The sequence below is a fragment of the Rattus rattus genome, chromosome 8 (genome assembly GCF_011064425.1).
Source record: "Rattus rattus isolate New Zealand chromosome 8, Rrattus_CSIRO_v1, whole genome shotgun sequence".
Lineage (NCBI taxonomy): Eukaryota > Metazoa > Chordata > Mammalia > Rodentia > Muridae > Rattus > Rattus rattus.
In genome coordinates, this window is record NC_046161.1 from 104,814,108 (window position 1) to 104,837,940 (window position 23,833).

At 42.8% G+C, this 23,833-nt stretch overlaps 1 protein-coding gene across 8 annotated transcripts in view; it reads left to right on the forward strand.

Moving 5' to 3' along the window:
• Ubp1 (upstream binding protein 1) overlaps window positions 1-23,833 on the forward strand; it is a 45,160-nt gene that overhangs the window by 17,689 nt on the left and 3,638 nt on the right. For 4 of the 8 annotated variants that reach the window (XM_032910985.1, XM_032910986.1, XM_032910984.1 and 1 more), the window contains 13 exons: window positions 1,699-1,775; window positions 6,266-6,371; window positions 6,989-7,095; window positions 8,886-9,038; window positions 9,128-9,238; window positions 9,680-9,787; window positions 14,950-15,053; window positions 16,929-16,983; window positions 17,174-17,267; window positions 19,988-20,078; window positions 20,789-20,907; window positions 22,939-23,081; window positions 23,677-23,731. In XM_032910985.1, the coding sequence (XP_032766876.1) occupies window positions 1,699-1,775; window positions 6,266-6,371; window positions 6,989-7,095; window positions 8,886-9,038; window positions 9,128-9,238; window positions 9,680-9,787; window positions 14,950-15,053; window positions 16,929-16,983; window positions 17,174-17,267; window positions 19,988-20,078; window positions 20,789-20,907; window positions 22,939-23,081; window positions 23,677-23,731 (1,323 nt within the window). The other 4 variants (XM_032910979.1, XM_032910981.1, XM_032910980.1 and 1 more) reach the window with 4 other exon arrangements.

A 23,833-nucleotide genomic window follows, 5' to 3' on the forward strand; every position in this document is an offset into this window, starting at 1 on the left:
AAAGTTCTTGTGAGATTTGATGTAATTTTAAGTCTGTATTGGGATATTTTTCAAAACTGCACCCATGCTTTTTAAAAAATGTTTAGTTTTCAAAATTAAGATTCATTGTTAGATATATTGCAATCTATGCCTTAACGTTCTAAAGCTTCTGTCATAAATGCTTTCATTATTCTTTCAATATGATGGACAAATTTCAGACTATTTCTCAGTAATGTATTGTGCCCAGCTGGCTTTGTTTCTACCAGTTTTCAAGTGATTGGACTATGTTTTGATAACCTCTTGCTGAGAACTGTAATCTCAGTGGCTCTCACCTTCCTAATGCTGCAGCCAGCCGTTTAATACAGCTCCTCATGTTGTGATCCCCAACCGTAAAATTAGTTCATTTTTACTTCATTTTTGCCATGAATCATAATGTAAATATCTGATATGAGGCCCCTGTGGGGTTCTCAACCCACAGGCTTAGAGCTGCTGATCTGCAGTCTCCTTTGCACTGTACAGGCCCACGGGATTGGTAAGGTGTTAGTTAGGTCTCCAGCTCAGCGGGTACTAGAAAACAGCCATCAGTTTATGCCAAATTATATTGTCGTTTTTGTTAATAACAACCCAGAAGTAGTATTTCTTTTTAATTTGGGTATATTTAATATGTGTGTGTGTGTGTTTCATTGTGGGGTAGGCAGTGTGGATGTGAATGCTGTTGCCCCTTGAGCTAGCCTTATGGGAGGTTGTAAGCACCTGATATGGGGACAGGGAATCAAACTTGTGTCTTTGGGAAAGCAGTAAGTGCTCTGTAACATTGAGCTATGTCTCCAGCTCCTCGTGCTTAATTTTTTTTTTTTTTGCAGCAGCTTATTCCTAATTTTCTAAATGTGAACAGTGTGCAGAAAGTGTGTGTGTGTGTGTGTGTGTGTGTGTGTGTGTGTGTGTGATTGTCTGTACAATGTACAAATGAAGCAATGAGCAAATGTGACTTGTATTCATTAAAACAGAGAAGGGCTTCCAGATTAAAATTGGGCTTGTTCTATATAAAAAATGGTTTGTCCATGTTCGTTGTACCATCTATTGTCACCCTAGATTGGAAACAACACAAAATATACATCACTTGATAAGTAGATGAACAAATTGGGTCTGTGTATGCAATAGAATGTTTTCTGGCAACAAAATAGAAAAATGTTACATTAAATGAAAGAACCCAATCTCCAAAACCTCACATATTACGTTTTTGTTTACATAGATGTCTCTAGTAGTCGAGTCCCTAAGAGATAGGAGGTGGATGAGTGATTGTCTAGGGGTTAGGAGACACAGGGGAGCTTAGGAAGTGATCCTCTGCCTGTGGGCTTTAAGATCATGAAATTGCTCTAGAATTGGTAGGAGTGGTAGTTGTACAGCTCTGACCATATTTAAAATCCCATAAATTATAAGTTAAAAGTAACTTTTATGGTGTAAATTAATAATTCAGAAAAGCAGAAACTCGGGTAGAAATTGAGTAGAATGGCAGGGAAAAGTAAACTGAGATGACCCCATGTGTAATTAGGACAGACTGCAGTGATTTTAAGAGAATAATCAACTTGAATTTGCTTCTAGGGCACACTGACAAATTAATGTCATGTAGTTGTATATTGTGAGGGACAGTTGAATTATGTAGAGTGGCGTAGTGTTCTTTACATGGATTGTTTTTGATACATAATTTTTTTAAATTAGGCCAGTCTTATGAAATTCGGATGCTGGATAATCGCAAAATGGGAGATGTGCCTGAGATCAGTGGGAAGTTGGTGAAGGTAAGGACAGTCTGCTTTAACTTGTACTCGGTACTGTGGTGTTGGGGTAAAGTGGCTATTTTCATGCAAGAGATTTCTTTGGTTCTTTTTTAAATGCATGCTTATCTTGTGCATGTGCCACTGCCCAGCACGCCATCGGAGGCCGGGGGGAAGCTGGCTGTCTGCTTCCACCATGCGTGTTCTGGAAATGTACCTTATTCTCCGAGCCACTGCTACAAGCTTTTTTATAAAAAGTTTCAAATGACTATTTTAAAGGTTTGGACTTTTTAGGCTGTATTTTGCTTCCTCATGTTTGAAATGGCAATGACAGTTGTTGGGAACCAGAAAGCAGTAGAGAAGTTAGCTTAGGTGTGCAGAGCAGAACCCATCACCACAGTTAATCCCAGACTCTTTAGACTTTACATATTTATTATTAGGGGGAGGGAGGGGGGGGGAGGGAGGGAGGGAGGGAGAGAAAGAGCGAGCAAGAGCGAGCGCACACGTGCACAGAGATGCACATGCCACGTGTGGGGGCTAGAGGGTAGCCTGCAAGTTTGTCTTCGCTTCCGTCTTTGCGTTCTGGGGCTTGAACCTGGATTGTCAGGCTTGTGCTGCCAGCACTGTCACCAGCTGAGCCATCTGTTCAGCCAGCCCGAATCTCTAATTTGAAAATTTATCAATTTAAAACTTTCTAAAGATTCTTTTATTTTGCTTTTTAAATTTTTCTGTAGTGTAAATTAGAATTTCAGTCTATCTACTAACATATCTAAATGAGGATGTCCACCATCCTACATAGAACAGACACAGACAGCCCATGTCTGCTCAACCTTGAGGATTGAAGTTGCTACTCAGGCAATCCGCATACTCTCACATACTTACACATACTCTCACATGGGGCATGTAGGGTGGATCCTAGCTTCTGTCTGCCTGGGCACAGGGCATATTACACATACCCAGCACTAGAGGCAATAAGTTTTGTAATGAGCTTATTAGAGCGGTACACGTGTCCTGTCAGCAGGAGGTTGCAGAGCTCAGCTCTCCTGATGTGTGTTGCAATACTAGGGTTAGACAGATCTCACGCAGGCCAGATAATGCATGCCACTACCCCCAGTAATCACTTTTCAGAGGAGAAATGACTGCATTTGTTTTTCTGTCTCTGTGAAAGTTAAATTTGACAACTGAAGCAAGCTGCTTTTACCAAAAATGCACAAGTATAAAAGGTTGGAATGTTAGGATTCTATAATAAAATTGATTAATGTTTGATATGTCTTGTGCTTGGACCTGTAAAACTGGATCCAAAAGTGGTGCATGTGTGTTTTGAGACAGGGTCTCATTGTAGTCCAGGCTGGTCTCAGATTCATCGTGTAGGCTGAAGATTGCCTTGAATTTCTGGTCTTTCTGCCTGTGAGTGCTGGGTGGATACCACCATGCTGAGTGTGTGTAGGTGCTGGGCACTAAACCCACAGCTTCGTGCATACTTTATCTCCAAGTCCCAAATTGTTAGAATAGCTTAGAAACTTCTTTGTTTGGTTTTTGGTTTTCCTCTTAGTATTGAGGATTGAATCTCAGACCCTATGCATGCTACAAGCACTCAGTGAACTAAATCACAGCTCCATTGGACTCTCTCTCGTACGTGAATAAGCCTTCTGGAGGTCCTTGTGTAGGTTACACAGACCTTGAATTTACAGTCTTCCTGCCTTGGGATTTCTAAGAGCAGAATTGCTGGCTTGTGCTGTCAGGCCTGTTATTTTAACTTTTGTATTGTAAACTTTTAATCACACCTAGAAATAGAGAGGAGATACTCTGAATTCACATAGACCTTTTACATAGTAGCATGTGAAACATGTTTGTGTCATAATAGATTCTCTTGTCAGTGTAAACAGTTACCAACAACTTCCCAGTCTTAGTTTCATCTATGTGCTGTTTTTAAAAGGTGTGCGCGCGCGTGTGTGTGTGTGTGTGTGTGTGGTGTGTGTGATGAAAGATGCTTGTGTGTGTGTGGTGTGTCTGTGTGGTATGAAAGATGCTTGTGTGGTGTGTGTGTGTGTGTGTGTGTGTGTGTGTGTGATATGAAAGAGTTCTTAGTAGTCAGAAGATTCCTGGTAGCTGGAGTTGCAGGTGGTTTTGAGCTTCCACGTGGATGTTGGAAGCACAGCTTGGGTCTCCACAAGAGCAGGTCCTTCCTGAGCATCATAGCTGCCGAGCTGGGTCTCTGGCCCTCGTGCCCTGTGTTCCTTGGTACATGCAGGGTCGTGGTTTTGGTCAGGTTACCATGTGAGACTGTTGGTGTTGATATGCACACCAAAGGTCAGGACTGGATTCATCAGTGAAAAGTGGCGTGGGGTGGGTTGGTTTGCTCGTTTTGAGATGAGCTTTCTCTGTGTAGTAGCTCTAGCCACCCTGGAGCTCACTCGGTAGACTAGGCTGGCCTTACTCAAGAGATCTTCTGCCACCCCAACCCTCGTGCCAGGACTAAAGGTGTGCACCACCGTACCTGGTTTAATTGGCTTTTTACGGCAGTTACCTGATTAAGAAGTAGGTAGTAGGTGAGGCATGTTGGAACAAGCTAGTTAAAATACTTGTCACATTAACTTGGAGCGAAAGGGTCATTTTCAGAGGTTTTACTTCCTACTCTCTATTTAGTTGGTAACATGTCTGATTTTTTTTCTGTTGAATATGTTAGAATATATCTAATTCTATCCTGAGAGGTAGAATTAAGAACATAGATGATGGGTTGGAGAAAGGCTCAGTGGTTAAGGGCACCGACTGCTCTTCCAGAGGTCCGGAATTCAAATCCCAGCAACCACATGGTGGCTCACAACTATCTATAATGGAATCTGAGACCCTCTTCTGGTGTGTTTGAAGACAGCGACAGTATATTTATATATAATAAATAAATCTTTTTTTTTAAAAAAAAGCATAAATGATGATAGGATGAATTTATTGAAAATCACATCTTTTTACATTTATTGCCCCTGTCATCTTTGACTGTACGGCTTAAATTTGGAGACACATGGTACTCATGTGCTGTGAGGTGTTACAGAAGTTATTTGTGTTGAATCTATTTAATGTGCTCTCTCTCCTTGCTTTTTATTTATGAATGTTGAGGTCTCACCTTGTAGCCTAGTCTGGAATAAGACCTCCTTATATAGCCCAGATAGCTTTGAAGTAAGTAATGTACCCTAGGCTGATCTATGACCTAGGTTTCCTGGTCCTGCTGCCTCAGTCTCCCGAGTGTTGGGATGGCAGGGCCTGTGTCTGTGTTCCAGGTTCTGTTCCCTTGGCCTTGGTTTAGTGGCTGTGCACTGATCTCTGCCCCATGGCCTTGGCTTGGTAGTTGGCCCCTTTATCTAGTGCTAGTTCTATAGGGGAAGCCTCTTTTTACTCAGAACATTTAGTTCCTTCTAGTGTTCTTTTGTATCTTCCAGTTCAAACCACTCCCAACATTACTACCCTTTGACTTCTTAGTTTGTCCTGTTGTGGCCTGCCAATCACGTACGTCAGCCTCAGACTTGCTGTGATCCTTCTTCTTGTCCTGCATGTGCTGGGCTTAAAGATGTGAACTATGGTGTCTGGCTCTGCTTTTTTATATAAAATTTGAGACAGGGACTTGTTAAGTTGCAAAGGATGGCCTTGCACTCCCAAGTAGTTAGGTTAATATTATAGGCCTGTATCACTAGGCCCTGCTAGGATGGTCATCTTTGTAGTTTATTGATTTGTATAATTTAGTTGTATGTATATGACACAATGTGTGTGTGGCCATTAGAGAAAAATTTTATTGAATCAGTTCTCTCTCCCCACCTTTATGTGAGTTCCCAAGATTGATCTTAGGTTATCTGGCAAGCACTTTACCCTCTGAACCATCTTACAAGCCCATCCTTAAAGAAGCCTAGCCATTATTGTTATTTCTGAGATAGCCTCTAGATTGCTGGAATTGCAGGCGTGAGTCACTGCAGCTAGTATTAAGATTACTAGTTTACTGTTGTATCTGCGGTTATCTATCGATATTTATAACATTTTTCATCTTTCATAATTCTTTTAGGCAGCTGGTAGTTTCTCATAGAAATCTAATCCCTACTCAATAATTTCATGGCCATGTACACTGATTTTTTTAAATTATAGTATGAATTACTTTAAAATTACACATTTTAAATTTGTACATAATTTTTAGGTATAATTCCTAGTTTCTAAGTACTCGTGCTATAAATCAGGTATCCAAAAATAGAAAAGTTCACAGGTGGAATTTTTCTTCTCTTATTTTGGAAATAAGATGTCACCATAGCCTATGTTGGCTTTGAAATGCGACCTAGGCTGGCCTCAAACTTGAAGCAGTTCTCTTGCCTCAACCTCTGGCATTATAGGTTGAGAGCCATAATGTCCAACTAAACAGAAGGAGTATTTAAGTAGCATACTGGGTTTGCATGCCCCTCCATTACTGATTAATCTGGGATAGCAGTGACAGCGATGCTTCTGAGCAGGTAGGGTGCTTACTGCCCTCCCTTGTTTTACAGAGCATCATAAGAGTGGTGTTCCATGACAGACGGCTACAGTACACGGAGCATCAGCAGCTTGAAGGCTGGAAGTGGAATCGCCCAGGAGACCGGCTTCTTGATTTAGGTACAAGTGGCCATCAAAAGACTGGAAGTGAAGGTGCTGTCTGGTCACATACCGGCACCACGAAAAATTTGTTGCTCAGATGCAGTTGGTGTTAGATCCGTGTCTTGAGAATTGTTTAATGCTAAAGGAGTGAAGTAGCTTTCTGGTGCTAAAGTAACCTCAACCAGGAATTGTATGAATTTAAAGCTGCTTTAAACCTCAGATGGCGCCATCCATCATATTTTTAATGCAATGAAATACAAGCCATGGTGGGAGAAACTGTGATTCTTGTTAGGTGGATTTGATATTGAAGACAAGGTTGACTACGGAGAACGGTGAAGGGAAGTTCAACATGGATTAATTATTTCCATAGAGCATAATATAGTAAGTTGTAAGTTTGGTTTGTTTGTTTGATTTTTTGTTTTGTTTCGTTTTGAAATGGGGTTTCACTGTGCTGCCCAGGCTGTGCTTGAACCCCTAATCTCAAGCCATTCCCTGTACCCCAGCCTCCCGAATAGCTGGGCCTCTGCTTCTCTACTTGAGTAGCCACCACACCAGGCTCAAATTGTAAGTCTTTTAATTACTTAAGATGGATCCTTTTTTTTTTTTTTTTTTGTAACTTGTGTTTGAACATACAGATATTCCAATGTCTGTGGGAATAATTGACACAAGAACAAATCCAAGCCAGTTAAATGCAGTTGAATTTCTGTGGGACCCTGCAAAGCGCACATCTGCCTTCATTCAGGTTTGCCTTTTTATGTCTGCCCCAGTCATTTAGAAAATTAAACTCCTATCTCATGAAAATATTTCCTACTTGTAAAGTATAATGTAATGCCTTTTTTAAAAAAATAAACAAAGTTAAAATGGGTTTAATTTAGTGGATTAGTCATGAAGACAAAAGATGTTTGGTGAAAAGTTTTTTTGTTGTTGTTTTGTTTTTTGTTTTTTTGAGACAGCGTCCTTTAATACCCCTGGCTGTCCTGAAACTCACTCTGTGGACCAGAATGGCCTTTAACTCACAGAGATCCTCCTGCCTCTGCTGGGAGTATAGCTGCGCACCACCACACCTGGCTTTTTTGAGACAAGGTCTCCACCTAGGTGGCCTGGAGTTTGCCAGGTAGAACAATGTGCCATCACACCTGGTTTTAATTCTATTTTTATTATTGGTGTTCATAATAATAGAAATTTCTGTTTTTCATGATGCACACTTCTTTTGAACAGAAACTCCTATTTAAAGGAAACTGCTGAAAAAAGTTTCAGGTTTAAAATTTTTTCTCTAACATTATTTAAAGCATGTTTGCGAGCAAACTTTAAAGCCTCCACAGTGAAGAAATAAAAGTGGATTCTCCGTGTGTCCATCATGTGGTGAAGCAGTTACCATCTTTTTCCCCTAGTTTTAGTTATCATTGGCATATTTTTTGAACAGGGTTTCTCTGTGTAGCTCTGGCTGGCCTGGAACTTGCTCTGCAGACCTGTCTCAGCTGAGTGCACAGAGACCCACCTGCCTCCTCTCCTGAGTGCTGGGAGGACAGCTGGGCACACCGCCCCAGCCACTGCTGTATATGTTACACACACCCATGGAGTTTCATCCACAGACAACCTTGAAATTAACATGACCACATATTTAAAAGTCACAAGTAACTGTGCTATGTACTGTGTGCATTTGTAAGTGGTGGGATTTTAACTACTGTGTAGATAGTTATGGCATAGAAGGGGATAGCCATTGAATCGTTGGCCAGCTTAAGTGTGTACATCAACTCTAAGGAGCATTAGCACTCGGTGTTTGAATTGTCTCCCAAAAGTTACCATCAGTTAATAATGATGATGACATGATTCATATTAGTATTTGTTCAATAGAATAACAAGTTTTGTAGTACATGGGAGGTACAGTACCTGGCCTTATCTCAGGTTGTGCAGCCCTATTTCGGAGGTGAGCTTTCACATTGCATATTTGGAGGAGGGTATGTCTATGCAACAGTCTGAAGTGACTATGGTCTTACTGCTTGCTAACTTTCTGTTCTACCCTGAGCTTGTTTTCTGAAAGGGGAAGCATGAATATTGCCCCTGGGATCCTGACAGAACTTAACAAGGGTTAACCTGGAGATTTTAGATGGAAAGAATGAGGCTTTAGGGCCTAAAATTGCCCAGGAAAAGCATCACAATATGGTGTATACAGAGAAGCAGTAGCAAGAAGCTTGGCTGACTACAGCAGAGTGGAGACTATGGTGAAGCAGTTCTTAGGACCTGAGTGCTTGTTGTTGGGGTAGAGACAGGTGATACCACAAAGAAGCGTCTATGCTCTTCGTTCCTCACTAGAGCAGATCCCCATGACAGAGGCACTAGAACGAAAGGCTCCAGGGACATTTGGTTCTGAAAGGAAAGCCTGTACCCAGAGTAATTCAGAAACTTCATAAGATAATGTGACTGTTTTGTCTGTTTTAAGGGATCTTGACTGTACTTCCATGAGGGAATAAAATAGGAAGAGCCCCAGTAGAAGGTTTTTTTTTATGTATTTTGGCTTGAATTGTTTTATAGGTACACTGTATCAGCACCGAATTCACCCCACGTAAGCATGGAGGTGAAAAAGGAGTGCCTTTTAGGATCCAGGTTGACACCTTTAAGCAGAATGAAAACGGGGAATACACAGATCATCTTCACTCAGCTAGCTGCCAAATCAAAGTCTTTAAGGTAAGCAACGGAACCCAGGAGGGACTCTCAGTTTTGCTTACTAAGCTGTGTGCTGCTAGGTGAATGAAGTCATCTACTTTGTGTTCAAGCCTAAAGGTGCGGACAGGAAACAAAAAAATGACCGAGAAAAGATGGAGAAGAGAACAGCTCATGAAAAAGAAAAGTATCAGCCGTCTTACGACACCACCATCCTCACAGAGGTAATACAGCGCAGCCTTTGGCTTTGGAGAGAAGCAGAGGCGTGCGTGTTAGCTGGACCTCACACGTGTGGCAACAAGGGGGTTGGGGTGGCTGGGTGGCGCATTGACGTGATATTCTGAGGGCTTTGTGGGCACATATTTTTCCTAAGATTGGGGATTTTTATGAGTTTATTTGCATGGGTGGGATCTTGAATGAAGATGCTGAAATCCCAATGTGAGGTCTCAGAATAGACCTGAAAACTTTGAAATTGATAAGAGATTTAAGTGGGGGCCTAGAATGTCCAATTTTTGTCACTGCTGGGGTTTTGCATTTTCTTTAACATTGAATCCTGTTAGTCATACATTTGTTTAATTGAACGCATATGAAGACATAAAACAGGGTATTAGGTCTTTCTTTGTATAATGAAAAGACATTGATCCCAATCTTTGGTGTTTGTCCAGATGAGGCTTGAGCCTATAATTGAAGATGCAGTTGAACATGAGCAGAAAAAGTCCAGCAAGCGGACTTTGCCAGCAGACTACGGTGATTCTCTGGCAAAGCGAGGCAGTGTAAGGGGCTTCTGCTTCTCTTTTCATTGTGCAAGAACCCTTCCTTGTGCAGTGTTAGATATAGGATCAACTCCCATAGAAAATAAAGCCGAAACTGTTTTTGATGTCCATGTCTTGATTTAATTTGCTTTTGTTTAGCTTTCTGCTCTCTGTTTGTTCCTCATTGAGGAAAATTTCCTAAATCTAACACTTTAAACATAAACAGTGTTGACCGTATTGGGTGGTTTTGGACACTCAGAGATATGTTTCCCAACCTGTTCCCTTGTTCCCTCCCCCTTCACACACACAACTCCTTCAAGATACTTGAAATTATCTGACTAATTTTATTTTTATTAATTTGATTGTTTTTGTTGTTTTGTTTTTTGAGACAGAGTTTCTCTGTGTAGCCTTGGCTGTCCTACAACTTGTTCTGTATGCTAGGCTGGCACTAAACTTCTAGAGACCCACCTTCTTCTGCCTCCCAAGTGCTGGGATTAAAGACGTATGCCACCAGCTCCCAGCTTACTTAACTAATTTTAAATAGCTATTTTTATGTAGTTAACGAAAGTTTTGCTTTTTTTTACATGTATACCTAATAAGACTATTTCCTAGGTAATTAAAGGATGACAGGAAGCTTGACGTGAACATGTGCAGTACTCCATGTCACTTTCCCTGCATGCACTATAAGGATGTGTGTGTGTCTGTGCTTTTAAAGGCCTCTTTGGTGGCACTGTTAGAAAAACATCTTTGACTGTGTAGTGTTTACTCTTGGCACCTGCATTGTGATGTAATTCTTCAGACTACAGTGGTGACCTTGCTGCACTTAACCCCAGCACCCTCAGGAATAAGCAGCCAGTGAGAATCTTGTTGAGTTTTGTCAGGTTAAAATAGCATGTTTTCGGCAGTCCATGGAGGATTGTTCTGTTGTACATGTAAATCACCGTACATACCTTTATTAAATACGAGTAGTTAGATTATAGGTTTTCCCTAAATAACTGTTTTCACTGAGCTGTTCATTATTGTACTCTGTTTTATTGGTGTCCCCAATTTGAAGAGTGGATTTTCACTCTTTTATCTTTATCTGTGATTAATCGTGGAATTTGAAGATCAACATCACAAGCTCTCACAGGGATGTCATTTCCCATGTAAAGCCGGGTTTAAAAGCTTCTATATGCATGCTTGCATCCGGATGCTGGGAGCATATGCTGCACTTTTTATCTTTTTATCTTACCTACCTACCTACCGTCCTTTTTCACACTAGTCCAGCATGGCCTGGAACTCACTGTGTTGCTCTCAGGGCAGTCCTCCTACCTCAGCCTCCCAGGTATTCCTAGGCTTACATGTGTAAGCCACCATGCCTGGTTCTTTATATTGTCTTTAATTGGACTGTTTTGGTTTAAATCAGTGGTGGTCAGGACCACTGAATGCTCCTTTCCCCAATTGTCTGTCCTCCTGTTCTACGTTTTATTATCTTCAATTGTTCTGAAAACCTACAAATGTTCTTAATAATTTTTTGAGGGGCTTAAGGGAACTTAAGTCACTTGCCTTATAACTTAACTTGCCCATTACAAACTCTCTAATTTAAAGAAGTTGATTCTAGTGTGTTGTAGCCCGAGCCAATCTGAAAATGAGGCAGTCCATGGTAAATTGTCAATCTGAAAATGAGGAAGTCCATGGTAGATTGTCAGTGCTTTTTAAGTCAATATGCAAAACATCAGCAGTTCATGCCTGGGATTTCACATCTTCTTAAGTGTGTCACCTGCCACCCTGGCTGCATTTGGTTTGGGTATGATGCTTCTAGTGTTGGTTAGACCTTGAGCTAAAAAAAAAACTATTTTCAAAATGCAAGGTGCAGAACATGAACCCCTTAACCAAGACCATAGCTGCAACCTTTCGTCTGTCTCTTCAAATGTCTGTGTCGGGTACTGGGGGGTAGGGGTGGGGCGGAACACCTTTCTTGCAGTTTTGAGCAGTTAACGTTGGCTTCCAGTTAAAGGGATATATCTAGAAGTCTTGACAGAGGTGCTGGATGACAGGGTCCCACACTGAATTGTCACACCTACTGGTTCCCAGGAGGTGATGAGTAACAAAGCCTTCGTGTGTCTGTTGATCTCTGGCACACCCCTGGGCTGCCATGGCTTGCTGCCCACAGTGGGTCCTCATTCTTTAATCTCTGTGGGAAACGTCCACATTCCGAGTACCCTGAAACCAGAACCGTGCAGGTCCAGGCCATCGGCCGAGGCTTCAGGAGCATCACTGAAGTAAGCACTTCCTTCCACTGCTGCTAACAGCGGGTGCCCATTAGTGCTACCGTGCTTGCCTAGCAGAGAAGGTTCTAATCTGCCCTCCAGCCAAATAAAGCAAACAAGACTTCAGAACTCTTCTTGTGATAGTCAGAGCATCTGAACTTTTAATAGATGAGTGTATGGTGAATAAATGGGCTCTCTACTGTGCCAAACCAACTTCAAGTTCGGGGATAGCTGTGTTTCCTCACAGAGCTAGCAGTAACCAAGGCAAGTTTGCTTTGGAGAGGCGTTGCTTTGGATATTGAGAGTTACTGAGATATGTGTGCTTGGATGCATGACTACACTGTGTTAGGAGAGGATGGTGTAAGAGGAAACACTTGCATGTGGTTGGTGGGGTGAGAGCCCTGCTGTAATAGGCACGGACACTCCACACTGTGTCACCTAAAGAGAGAGTGATCCCTAGTGGATAAAAGGCAAAGGCTCTTCTCTTAACACAACAGGGATTTCCATGTGGAGTGCCATCTATAGTAAGGTCACTACCCGACTTGACCAGCCATTAGTTTCTGCTTTGAAAGGTGGTTGTCTGGGGAACAGAGTCTGCAGTGATTTTTCCTCTCTTTCAAGGGCTCCATAATTGGTCAGATATGGACAGCTGATGATTTCTTTTCTCTCCCTGTTGATGCTTGCATTTGGTGGCTGCTAAGACATGTGGTTTCTGTCTAGAGAGATTCTCAGTGCAAGCTCTGGGTTTCACATTAGTGGGCTTAACATTTTGTAAAGAATTTGAAAAAGATGATTTTTTTCCCTTGATTATTTTCAAAATAGCATCCAAATGTTTCGTTGTAAATTTGAACAGTTGTAAAAAGGAAGCATTTCCTGACACGATGAATATTTGTATTTATTAAATTAAAACTTATCTCTGTGAGTTTAAGGCCAGCCTGGTCTACAGAGCGAGTTCTAAGACACCAGAGCTACAAAGAAAAACCCTGTCTCTGGAGAAAACAAAACAGACCAAAAAAAAAAAACTATTGAAAGTTAAAACTATTATTAATTAGGAAGAAGTAGCCTGCAGAATCCAAGGATCACAAACATTTTAAATCTCTTTAATACTCAGGTTTACTCCGCTCGTCTCTCCTGGTCTCACCTTTGTACTCTGATGGTTTTAAATGTTGCCTTTCTGTGATCACCCTCATGCCTGGAGGCCTTTCCATAACCTCAATAGCTTTGAAGAGTTACATGTTTTTATTTTATATGTATGAGCATTTTGCCTGCATGCATGTCCGTGCACCACATGTGTAGTACTTAGGGGGCCAGAAGATGGTGTTGGGTCCTGTGGAACTGGAGTTAGAGATGGCTGTGATCCAGCGTGTGGGTGCCGAGAACTAACCCAGGTTCTCTGCAAGAACAGGTGCTCTGTAGTCCTGAGCAGCCCAAGCCCGGTAGCCCCAGTTCTTCACAGTAAAGCCTCTGGGGTTTGACTCAAAGCTGACTCAAGCTCATGGTAGTCTTTCCTACTTGGCCTCCTGGATTTAGGGGTTGCAAGGGTGAGTCCCCACCACTCCTGGATACAGTAGATCTTTGTGAATTGGGAAGAATGTTTTCTTGTTTTAAATTTAGGGTCTTGGGGTTGGCCTTAAACTTGTGACCATCCCGCCTCCACCTCCACAGCCTCACTACAGACATAGGCTACAAGCCTGCCAGAGAGTTAAGTGTTGGATTTGTCCTGTGACTGTAGATTAAACCTGGGTAAGAGATTAAGTATTTGTGTGTATGCCAGCAGCCTGAGTTTGTCTTTAAGTCTCAGGTGGTGGAAGGAGAGAATAGAGTCCCCAGAGTGTTTTGACCTCCATGTGCATACCATGGCAGGTGTGCATACATACAGACACGCACACACATGTGTACATAAATAAAGGTAACTTTGAAAGGAAAAACTCATTAGGACAACCTTATTGAAAGAATTATACACATTTTAATGATAATAAATATAAAAATGGACAAAACAGATAAAATGCCAATTTGTTTGGCTGTGGAGAGTCTTGAAACCCCAGTGCTAAGGTTAGATGTGGTGTCTTTCTTCTCTCAAACGGGAGCAGGCCATTACAAAGGGGAACCCTTGAAACTAACATGCTCAACAGAACACGTGTGGGAAGAGTACTGGTTGTTAGGTGGACCTTTGTGACGCTCGCTCGGAAGGGACAGTTTCTACTTGATTGCTGTGGCCTGCTCAGCATACTCTGGACCTCAGCTTATTCAGTCTTATGACTGGAATGTGTTTCTGTATCTTTGCTCTGTCTCTTGTCAGAATTTGCTTAAGGTGAAGAGCTACTCAGTTTACCATGTCTGTTTCAGAACGCACAGTCCTGGCAACTACCCACAATTGACAGGCGCGTGTGCTAGCCTGCTCAGTAAACCTTATATCCTATCATATAGTGGTACTGATGGGTACGGATGAGGCTGCTCCCTGGCAGGCATAAGGAGCAGTCGACAGGCCCTAACCATTCCCAGATCACTGTGGAATGTCAGATGTTGCTTGTGAATCTCTTTGTCTGCTGCTTTTAAACCTTGAAACCTTGAGGCGTGTTTGCTGGAGCATCTGACAAGATACTAGAAATGTATGTGTGTCTGTCTGTCTGCGTGTGTGTGTGTGTGTGTGTGTGTGTGTGTGTGTGTGTGTGTGTGTGTGTGTGCGCGCGCGCGCCTACATGTAAGCTTTAAGAAAACAAACGTCTGTAAATGTTGCTGCTATCATCACTCAGGACATCTTTAAGCTAAATGAGTGTCTTTTGCTGCACAGGGTGAATTTGACACATTTGGTAGGCAGCGGGTATCTTATGGTTTATAAGTTTGTATGGGGTCAGTTAGAGACCAGATTACAAAAGTGCTTCTTCTGTACATTTAAAAACCATGTTGTTAACTCATTTCTGTTTCTGTCCTTAGTGCTCTCCATGGCCCGACACCCCTACAGCCTATGTGAATAACAGCCCTTCCCCAGCGCCCACTTTCACCAACTCACAGCAGAACACGTGCAGTGTCCCAGACAGGTACCTGGTTTGTGTGGCCCTGTGCGTGCACCATTTTCCTTCCAGTTCCTATCCATGCGGCCTCTGTGTGTGTCTGTGCTGGGTGTTAGAAAACAGCCCGTGCTTGGCTCATAGTCTTCACCTGACAACCTTTGTGCACCTCGTCTGTGTCTCACACCCTGACAGTTAAGTCCTGCAGAAAGCAGGCAGAGAAGCATCTTCTTCAGATACAGAAAGATTTTCTTCAGAAAATAGGAAGATTTCCAGTTTGAGGCCAGCCCGGGGCTACATAACAAGACCCTAACTGACAAAGGGGAAAGAGGAGTTTTTAAGATAGAGAGATTTAAGAAAGCATTAACAAAGTCCGGTTAAGGACCCAGGGTAAGTGGTTGATGGGAGGTTCTGATATGCATATATTAAGGCCCAATTGATCACAAAGCACAGTGGACTTTGACTCACCACATGGCACACATTTGTATCGTTTCTTACCCTCACAGCAAATGTAGTTTTTTAGTTGAGTATTTAAGATTTAAAGGAAAGATCTTTCTTTTTTTTAAAGACTGTAGTGCTGTAGGCTTTCAAATCAGGACCTCTGGACTTTGTTAAATGTGTTATCTGGCTTTCACAGCTGAGAGTCCAGGGAGCTCAGAATGTGAGCTGCATAGACCTGAGCCTTCTGTAAACCTTTGGCTCCTAAGGTCTTGCTGGAGGTCAGTAGTGCAGAACTTCCTGCTTTTTTGTTTGTTTGTTTGTTTGTTTGTTTGTTTGTCTTAAAGATTTATTTATACGAGTACACTGTTGCTGTCTTCAGTCGCACTGGAAGAGGGCATCAGATCTCATTACAGATGGTTGTAAGCCACCATGTGGTTGCTGGGACTTGAACTCGTGACCTCTGGAAGAGCAGTCAGTGCTCTTAACTGTTGAGCCATTTCTCCAGCCCAAGTTCTTGCTTTTAGGAAGTTTCTTATGGGACAGAAAAATTAAGGAAGCATGAGATGGCAGGGGAAAGTTCTATGTCGGTCTTTTGTTGACTGGGTCTGGTAAGAAAAACTACAAAATCTCACTTTCCTTCTGTGGAGATGGAAAAACTAGCCAGGGGCCTGTTTGCATGTAGTGGTTGTGTCTACAAGTAGAAAAGTTCTCATGAACCCGAGGTTACCAGAGAGCCAGTGTGTAACATACAAGAAGTCTCTTGTGTTTCCTGTCTGGGTATGTGAGCACATGGCTATGATCTCAGAGATGAGCTTTGCACTGTGTGCCTTAGTTGTCTGGATGTTTCCTGAGAGCCCACTGTGTTTCCAGCACAGCCCCATTTGCTGAGATATATAGAAGACCAGACAAGTTCCTGTTGAAAGGGCTTCAGGCCTAGTGAATGGAGAATAATGTAAGGCCTAGGACATGGGGAACTGTGCTGAGAACGGGGCCTGCTCGGCATGCGTCTCTGAGCAGTCACTTGCAGTTGTCTTTATGTCTTTGACTTGTCCAAATATAGCGTGTTTGTCTCATTTCCTTTACTAATGAGGAAGATTGTCTGTTTAGTTAGGATCACTGTTTCTTATAGCCTGGTTTTTTCTTAGAATTTTTTCTGGTTATTTTTTAGCTGTTTATCTTATTTGATTTCACATATTTTCCTAACTAAAATGAATGCATACAATCCCCAATTACCTGGCACCCATATAAAGACTGAAGGGAACCCTTCACAGTGCTGACCTCACGCATGGTGGTGCTTTTGTGCCCGCGTCCCGTCCTCCGGCTCTCCCTGTTGTGATGCATTCTTGTTGCAAGCTTACACATAGCACTTTCTACACCGTCGTCCTGTCCAGATTGCCTGTGCAATAGATAGCCTTTAATTTCCTAAACAAAATTAAAAGCCATTCCTTCCTTTTCCTTCTCCAGCAATTCTTCATCCCCAAATCACCAGGGAGATGGAGTTGCACAGGCATCCGGGGAGGTAAGTATCTTTCCTTAAACTATTAAATGTAAAGGTTCAGCCAGTTACATGGGTACTCAGCCATCAGCTGGTGTCCGACTTCAGATCTTAAAGCCTTTCGAGTTCTGCTTAAATATTCTTCATGACAGGCCAGTGACTTTTAAAACTTGAATAGTTTTATCTATGCTCTCTCTCTCTTTTAAATTAATAGCAAATTCAGCCTTCAGCTACAACCCAGGAAACACAGCAGTGGCTGCTCAAAAACAGGTTCTCTTCCTACACAAGACTCTTCTCTAATTTTTCAGGTATGTGCATGCGTGAGAATATTTTATTTGTATGTTTTTCTGCTTTTATTAACTAAGAATTTTGAAACTTTTGAAGTACTTTTAGATAAATGTATTACAAACAAGAAAAAAACATACTATCTCTCAGTATTCCTCAGTTGTAACACCCTGTTAAAGTCTTCCAAACCAGGAAATTCAATCACTGCTGTGTATTTAATTCTATGTGGTATTTTCAGTCTATTTCTTTTTATTAATTTAAAGTTATGTGTGCATATATGTGCCTGTCTCTGGGTGTATGCATGTGCGTGTAGATGCCCACAGAGGCCAGAAGTGTCAGGTCCCCTGAAGCTGGATTTAGTGATTATGAGTTCCCCAGTGTGGGTGCTAGAACCTGAACTCAGGTCCTCTGCAAGAGCAACATGTGCTCTTAACTGGTGAGCCATCTCTCCAGCTCCAGTGCTAACTTACTTTGAGATAATATTTTGGTTAATGATAAACTGGAAAGACAGTTGGCAGATTCTGTTTCTCCCAAAAGTATTGTACACAACTGTAAACAGAGGTCAGCATTAACACCATGGATGTATGGAGATGGATGTATGGAGATGGATGTATGGAGCTGTCCCTGGGCAGTGAGTGTAGCTCTGCACTACTGCTGCAGTTAAGATGCACAGACATGTAGTGTGTCTGTCTACACAGGTAGTCTATCCTGCTGCCTCCTAGTAAGGTCATTCTTCCCCGACATACCCCTTTGCCACACACATTGAACTGCCCTGCCTATGACTGCTCACTGAAAATGTTAAGCTAATGAAGCCCTATAGTATGTGACCCTTTGAATCTGGCCTTTTCTTCCTTGACCTTATGAACTCAGATCCCATAAGGCTGCTCTGTCTCCTGTGGCTTAAATCTTTTCACTTAGAGCAGTTACCTCATTTGTGTGGCTTCCTTCGGGTGTCACAGATGATCTGCCCTTTTTCTGCACAGGAAACTGAGGGAATGTTCTGGTGAACTTTAGGTGTCAAGCAGCATTGCCCCGGGTAATGGGGCATGCATAAGAGAATGTGCAGGAAGCAGATATGCTTGACCCTTGAACTCTTGCCCATAGTACATTTGCTAATGAGTCCTGACTAAACATTCTGAGAAATGCTGGGCCACAGAGATGTGGCAGCTAGCGTTCCTTTTGCTTGGGTATGGAGCTGTTAAAACAGTTTAAGAGGACAGACATATCTGTGCACATGCCCAGAGGAAAGCCTGGTTTTACAAACAGTGGTGTTTTTATTATGTCTTTTATTGTATTGTTTGTGCACTGGGTACTTACTCCTCATGAAGCTCTTGAAGTCTAAAATTAAAATTCCATGTAGAAATAATTTGCTTGCTGGGATCCACATTTCTGTATGATTAAATAAGTCTTTAATGTATAAAAAGCTAGAACTTCTAGAACTCAGTATGAGAGGTGGATTTCATGAGCCCTTATATAGGGCAAGTGAATGAGGAGCAGACACAGAACAGCCTCTGCTCTCTGGGGCTGCGTATTACTGCGTGTTCTGTGGAGCTGGAAGACTTCCTTGTACACAGTGTTCACGGGGCTTGGCAGTCTGCATTTTCCTTAGCCTGGGGCTTTGGAGGGTTCGCGCAGAGCTGCCTTTGCGCATCACCTGAGCCGCAGCACTTCAACAGAATGGCAGAGAGAGAGAGCGGTCTCTTAGGTGGTCAGTCACATGTCAGAGCTGGGGTACATCTTTGGCTCTTCATGAGGTACAGCTGTCACAACTGGGAGCCCTGCTTCACAGCTGTGTGACCCTAGTAGAACCTCTATCTGCTTTTCATTCAAGAGTGATTCCACACAGGCTTACACTTGGTGGAAATTAGGCTTCTCTAGTTTTTATTTCTTTATAAGCGAGGACTCGGTCAGCCTCTTTCATTTGAGCCTATGAAACAGAGCGAGCGAGCAAGCGAGGGAGTGAGGGAGTGAAGCAACCCCATTATCTTGCTACATATGAAAGCAGATGTTTATTATATGAAGTCGTACCTTAATGGTATGGGTCCTGACTGATATTAAAGGGTAAAGAGACTTTATATGCATCTCTGCATATGGTAAGTACTGAGTCCATGGAAGGCTCCTCTGACTGTGCCAACGTCACTGCTGCCCAGTGCCTGTTCAGTCTTGTACCCACTGCTCCCTTACACACACTGCAAATCCTAAACACCGAGTACTTATGGAAGCAATCTGATGTAACAGTGATTTTCTGCTAGGCTTTCCTCTGAGAACTGGCTGTGGATGGGACTGTAGCAGTGTCTACCTTGATACTGCACATTGGTGTAAGGAGACTCGCTCTCCATGTGCTTCCCACTCACTGGTGACTTTGGGCAAGTTTCCCAGATGTCAGTATTCCATTTATGTTCCATTTTTGTTTTTAAAAAGGAGAAAAGCAGCAGCAGGATTTTGGGTGGTGTTGGAAACATGCTTATCCACAGCCCAGCAACAGGAGAGAAAGGCAGTACAGCAGGCCTGTGCTAGGCGCAGACAGGCCTGCTGGCTCTGATTGCTGCTCTATCAGCTTCTGGCACCTTGTTACCACAGCGTGTTGCCGCTCTGAGGGACAGAATTGTGTTCCTGTGTTATGGCCGTGTGTAGTCCAGGACCCCTGTTGCTGCTCAGGAGGACAGTGTGACAAAGCCTGCTGTGAAGCAGCAGCTCCGTCCATCCCTTTCTCGCTGAGCTGAAGAGCTCTGCTGTTTTCCAGGTGCCGACTTATTAAAGCTGACGAAGGAGGATTTAGTTCAGATTTGTGGTGCAGCCGATGGAATTCGGCTCTATAATTCCCTGAAGTCAAGGTAAAACACTCTATACTGTTTTGCGTGAGCTGAAAGGGACTTTTCTCTGCGTGGGGGATTTGGTGGGCAGAATGTGTTTCCACGCTAGGTTGGCGGTGCCTATGTGCCATCGGGCACTGTGCTCACGAGAAGACTGTTTTGTGTACACCTTCAGGGCAGGCACTGATGAGGGCAGAGGTAGACTAAGACTGGTAGCAATGCACATGGGCAGGACTGATTTCTTGAAGACGACTGGGTTTGTTGCCAAGAAAACAAAACTTCTAATTTAGGTGAGCTCTACAGAATCTATGGTTTTCAAGGTCATGATTATTGTTAAGCAGTTATTAAATGTGAACGTGTAACTGTCAATTAGAATGCTAGAACTGTGACTTGCTGGCTTGAGACCCACTGCTGCCATTACCATCTCTAGACGTCTGTGCTAAGACTTTAGTAAACTCGAGCCTTACTGATTTCAAATTGCTTAATCAATCTTAAAACTTAAATTTACCAGCATCTGACAGACCATCTCAGTGGTTTAGAGTCTGGACCTGTGATAGTTGGTGTGAGGTGTGTGGTTTTTATATTTTTATTAGAAAATTATTTTGCATAATGAAATAACACTGTAACGTCCTCACAAGGAGAAATAGGCCGTAGATCCCTGTAGTTGTTGATCATACATGTGTGAGGTGGCTTGGCCTCCCAGACTCACTGATGGCGTCTTCTGATTGCAGGTCGGTTAGGCCCCGCTTAACCATCTATGTCTGCCAGGAGCAGCCGAGCAGTGCTGTGCCACAAGGGCAGCCACAAGCTGCAGGCAGTGGAGGTGAAGGTGGCGCTGGGACGCCCTGCGGTGGGTATTGACGGCATTTCCTTCCCGTCCTCCCTCAGGCTGACAAGAGCCGCAGGACTGCCAAGCTGACAGGAGCAGCTACAGGGCCAAGTCCTTGAAAGGAGGGAACCTTCTTTGTCCTCAGCTGTGTATGCTATAGATCTCTTTTCATGTAAGAAATTCCCAGCAGTCAGTACAATAACTTGAATATGTTGAGGCATTTCTGGATGAGTGTCACATTGGCAGCTTGCTGGGAAAAGAGGTGGTTGTTTTGGTTTTTTTGGGTTTTTCCCCCTCCATTTCAGGGTTGGGGGAACACATGACAGGCAGGTCAATGTAGCAGTCTTCCCCCAGTGTAGACATGCCTGGGGTGAGCATCCATTGTGTTCCATGCAGCCAGAAAGGTGAGCTGTGTCTTTGGTCAGCGTTAGCACAAGCTGTATAGTTTACCTTCTGACTAAGGAGGGCTTCTTTGCCTTGCAGATTTATCTCAGTTGGATAGTATGAAGCACTGTGGCCTCTGTTATCTCTTTTTTCCTCCCTCCTTTGATTAGAAACACTTTAGGAGAGTGAGAGGTTGAGACCAGGTCTTACTGGGTAGTCTAAGCTGGTCTCTGCGTTGCCATTCTCCTGCTTCATCCTCCAAAGGACTGAGGTCACCGATGTACATCAGCACACCTTGCTCTCACTCGTATAGTAGTAGTAATGTCCCTTCTTCTCGCATTCTGAAACAGAATGGCGGTGACATTCAGCTTCAGGGAAACATAAACTATGGAATTCAGAGAGGTACCTGAGAGTAGTAGAGCTCTGAGAAATGCCTCGTGACTTGGATTTTTTTAAATGAACAATCATCACAGCTGTGGCTTTTAAGACCAAGGACACAGATTCTTACAGGAACTCTCTGTATCAACCCGTCATACCCCTCACTCACATTTTGCCAGGAGTGTAGTGTTAGGGAACAAATGTCCTCAGAGATGAGTGTTAGAGGGCAGGAGGTGGAGACATGGAGGACCATTCACATTTAGTGAGCGTAAGACCAGGTAGTAACACTTCAGACTTCAAGCTTTTCTTCACTGAACTCGATCACAGCCCTGAAGAAGCCACAGAGGGTATGTGAACAATAGCTCTGACCCTGTTCCTGTAAACAGAAAGTTCTGTCCACTTTCTTAAAAGAGCCAGAAGGCAGGACCTTGTCCCCAGTCATTGATACGGTAGTCTTCAGAGTTGCCTCTAGTGTTCTGCTCTAATGCTAGGCTTCTCCAAATGTGTGATTAGTGGCCGTCCCTGTGCATGGAGCTGCTCACTTCCCTAGTGAGGGCTGTGTCCAGTTTAGTCGGTGGTTGAGGAGGACCCACTTGACTGACACACAGACTCAGAGCATTGCTGTCTGTGTTCAAGGCACAGACAGAAATATCAGAAGGTGGATGTTGAACTGAGGTTGGGACTTCCTAAGGAAGAACCAGACTTCATTTTCTGAATCCTTATTTTTCATAGGGTGCTGTCTCCATTTCTTTTAATTTTGTGTGTATATAGGCAGTGACAGAGATAATTTTTAGACTTACATCATCATTTGGAGCATTATTGGTTCAGACTCCTTTTAGAGTTTTTTTATGTATAATTAGAAACATGCTTTTTTAAAAAAAAAGCTTGCTTGTGACATAATTTATAAAGCACCCTCGTCCCGTTGTGTCTGCGGCATGACATTTTAACCCACATACATATCGTTTTCATCCTCTGTCCCAATCCACTGCTCCCATTATTCTGATCCCTGATGCTTTTAACCTCTCAGTCTATGAGGCTGTTAGAGAAAAATGAAAGTCATACAGTTGTTATACAGGCATGGTTAGTATTTATTGTATATACATGAGTATAAATAATAGGTTTTTATACCTCAAGTAGATGGGTAGAGAATGTAAGGGGGCAAAGAAATGTTAACCTTGTCCCTGTTTCTAACTGTGAATTTTATTCTTTGGCACTTTGAAAAGACAGACTGTATAGATCAAGTATAAACAGCAAATAATATTGTTAAAGTGCTATTTTCCTTTTTTTCAGTTTATCATGCAATCTACTTGGAAGAAATGGTTGCTTCAGAAGTTGCTCGAAAACTTGCCTCGGTGTTTAATATTCCTTTCCACCAAATTAACCAGGTTTACAGACAGGGCCCCACTGGTATCCACATTCTTGTTAGTGACCAGGTAAATCAAACAGGTAGTAGTCCCCCTCCTGCCACACAGGTACTCATAGTGTTGGAATGTAAGACATGCTGCTGGCCTCTTTTGCAGTAGCTGTGTTTAAATATAGCCATTTATGAACAGGTAGGGTCACAATAGTATCCTAGTAGCAGAAGGAGTACAGTCAGGGAAGGGACTGAGCTTTCCCTAGAGCTGTAAGATTTGTGGCAGACGCTGGTTCTTTCTTTGAGGTGAGGCATTAGGTATGTTCTCCTTTTACACATTGTTGGGAGAGTGGCGTTTTTAAAACATGTAATATTAGAAGTATAACTCACCCATGCTCCAGCTGTGTTCACTGACAAACAGTAACAGTAGGAACCAGCCTATGTAATCTTTAAGTCGGGATTCACAGGCCTGGGCACACCACGCTGCTCAGTGGCTCACAAACGACAGGCGTAAACGTTTACTGTCTCCTACTGCTGTCAGCGTGACTGGGACTGTGTATTTGTGTAGGAAACATGCAGAGGTTGTGTTGGAGTCCTTTATAAATTTGTCATTTCTGGTCAGTTAAGGACTGAGAGATCGTAATTATACTTACATGTCTGCTTTATCCTTCTAGATGGTTCAGAACTTTCAAGATGAGAGTTGTTTTTTATTCTCTACAGTAAAAGGTACTCTTTTTTTTTTTTTTTTTTTTTGGTTTCTTTTTTGGAGCTGGGACCGAACCAGGGCCTTGCGCTTCCTAGGTAAGCGCTCTACCACTGAGCTAAATCCCC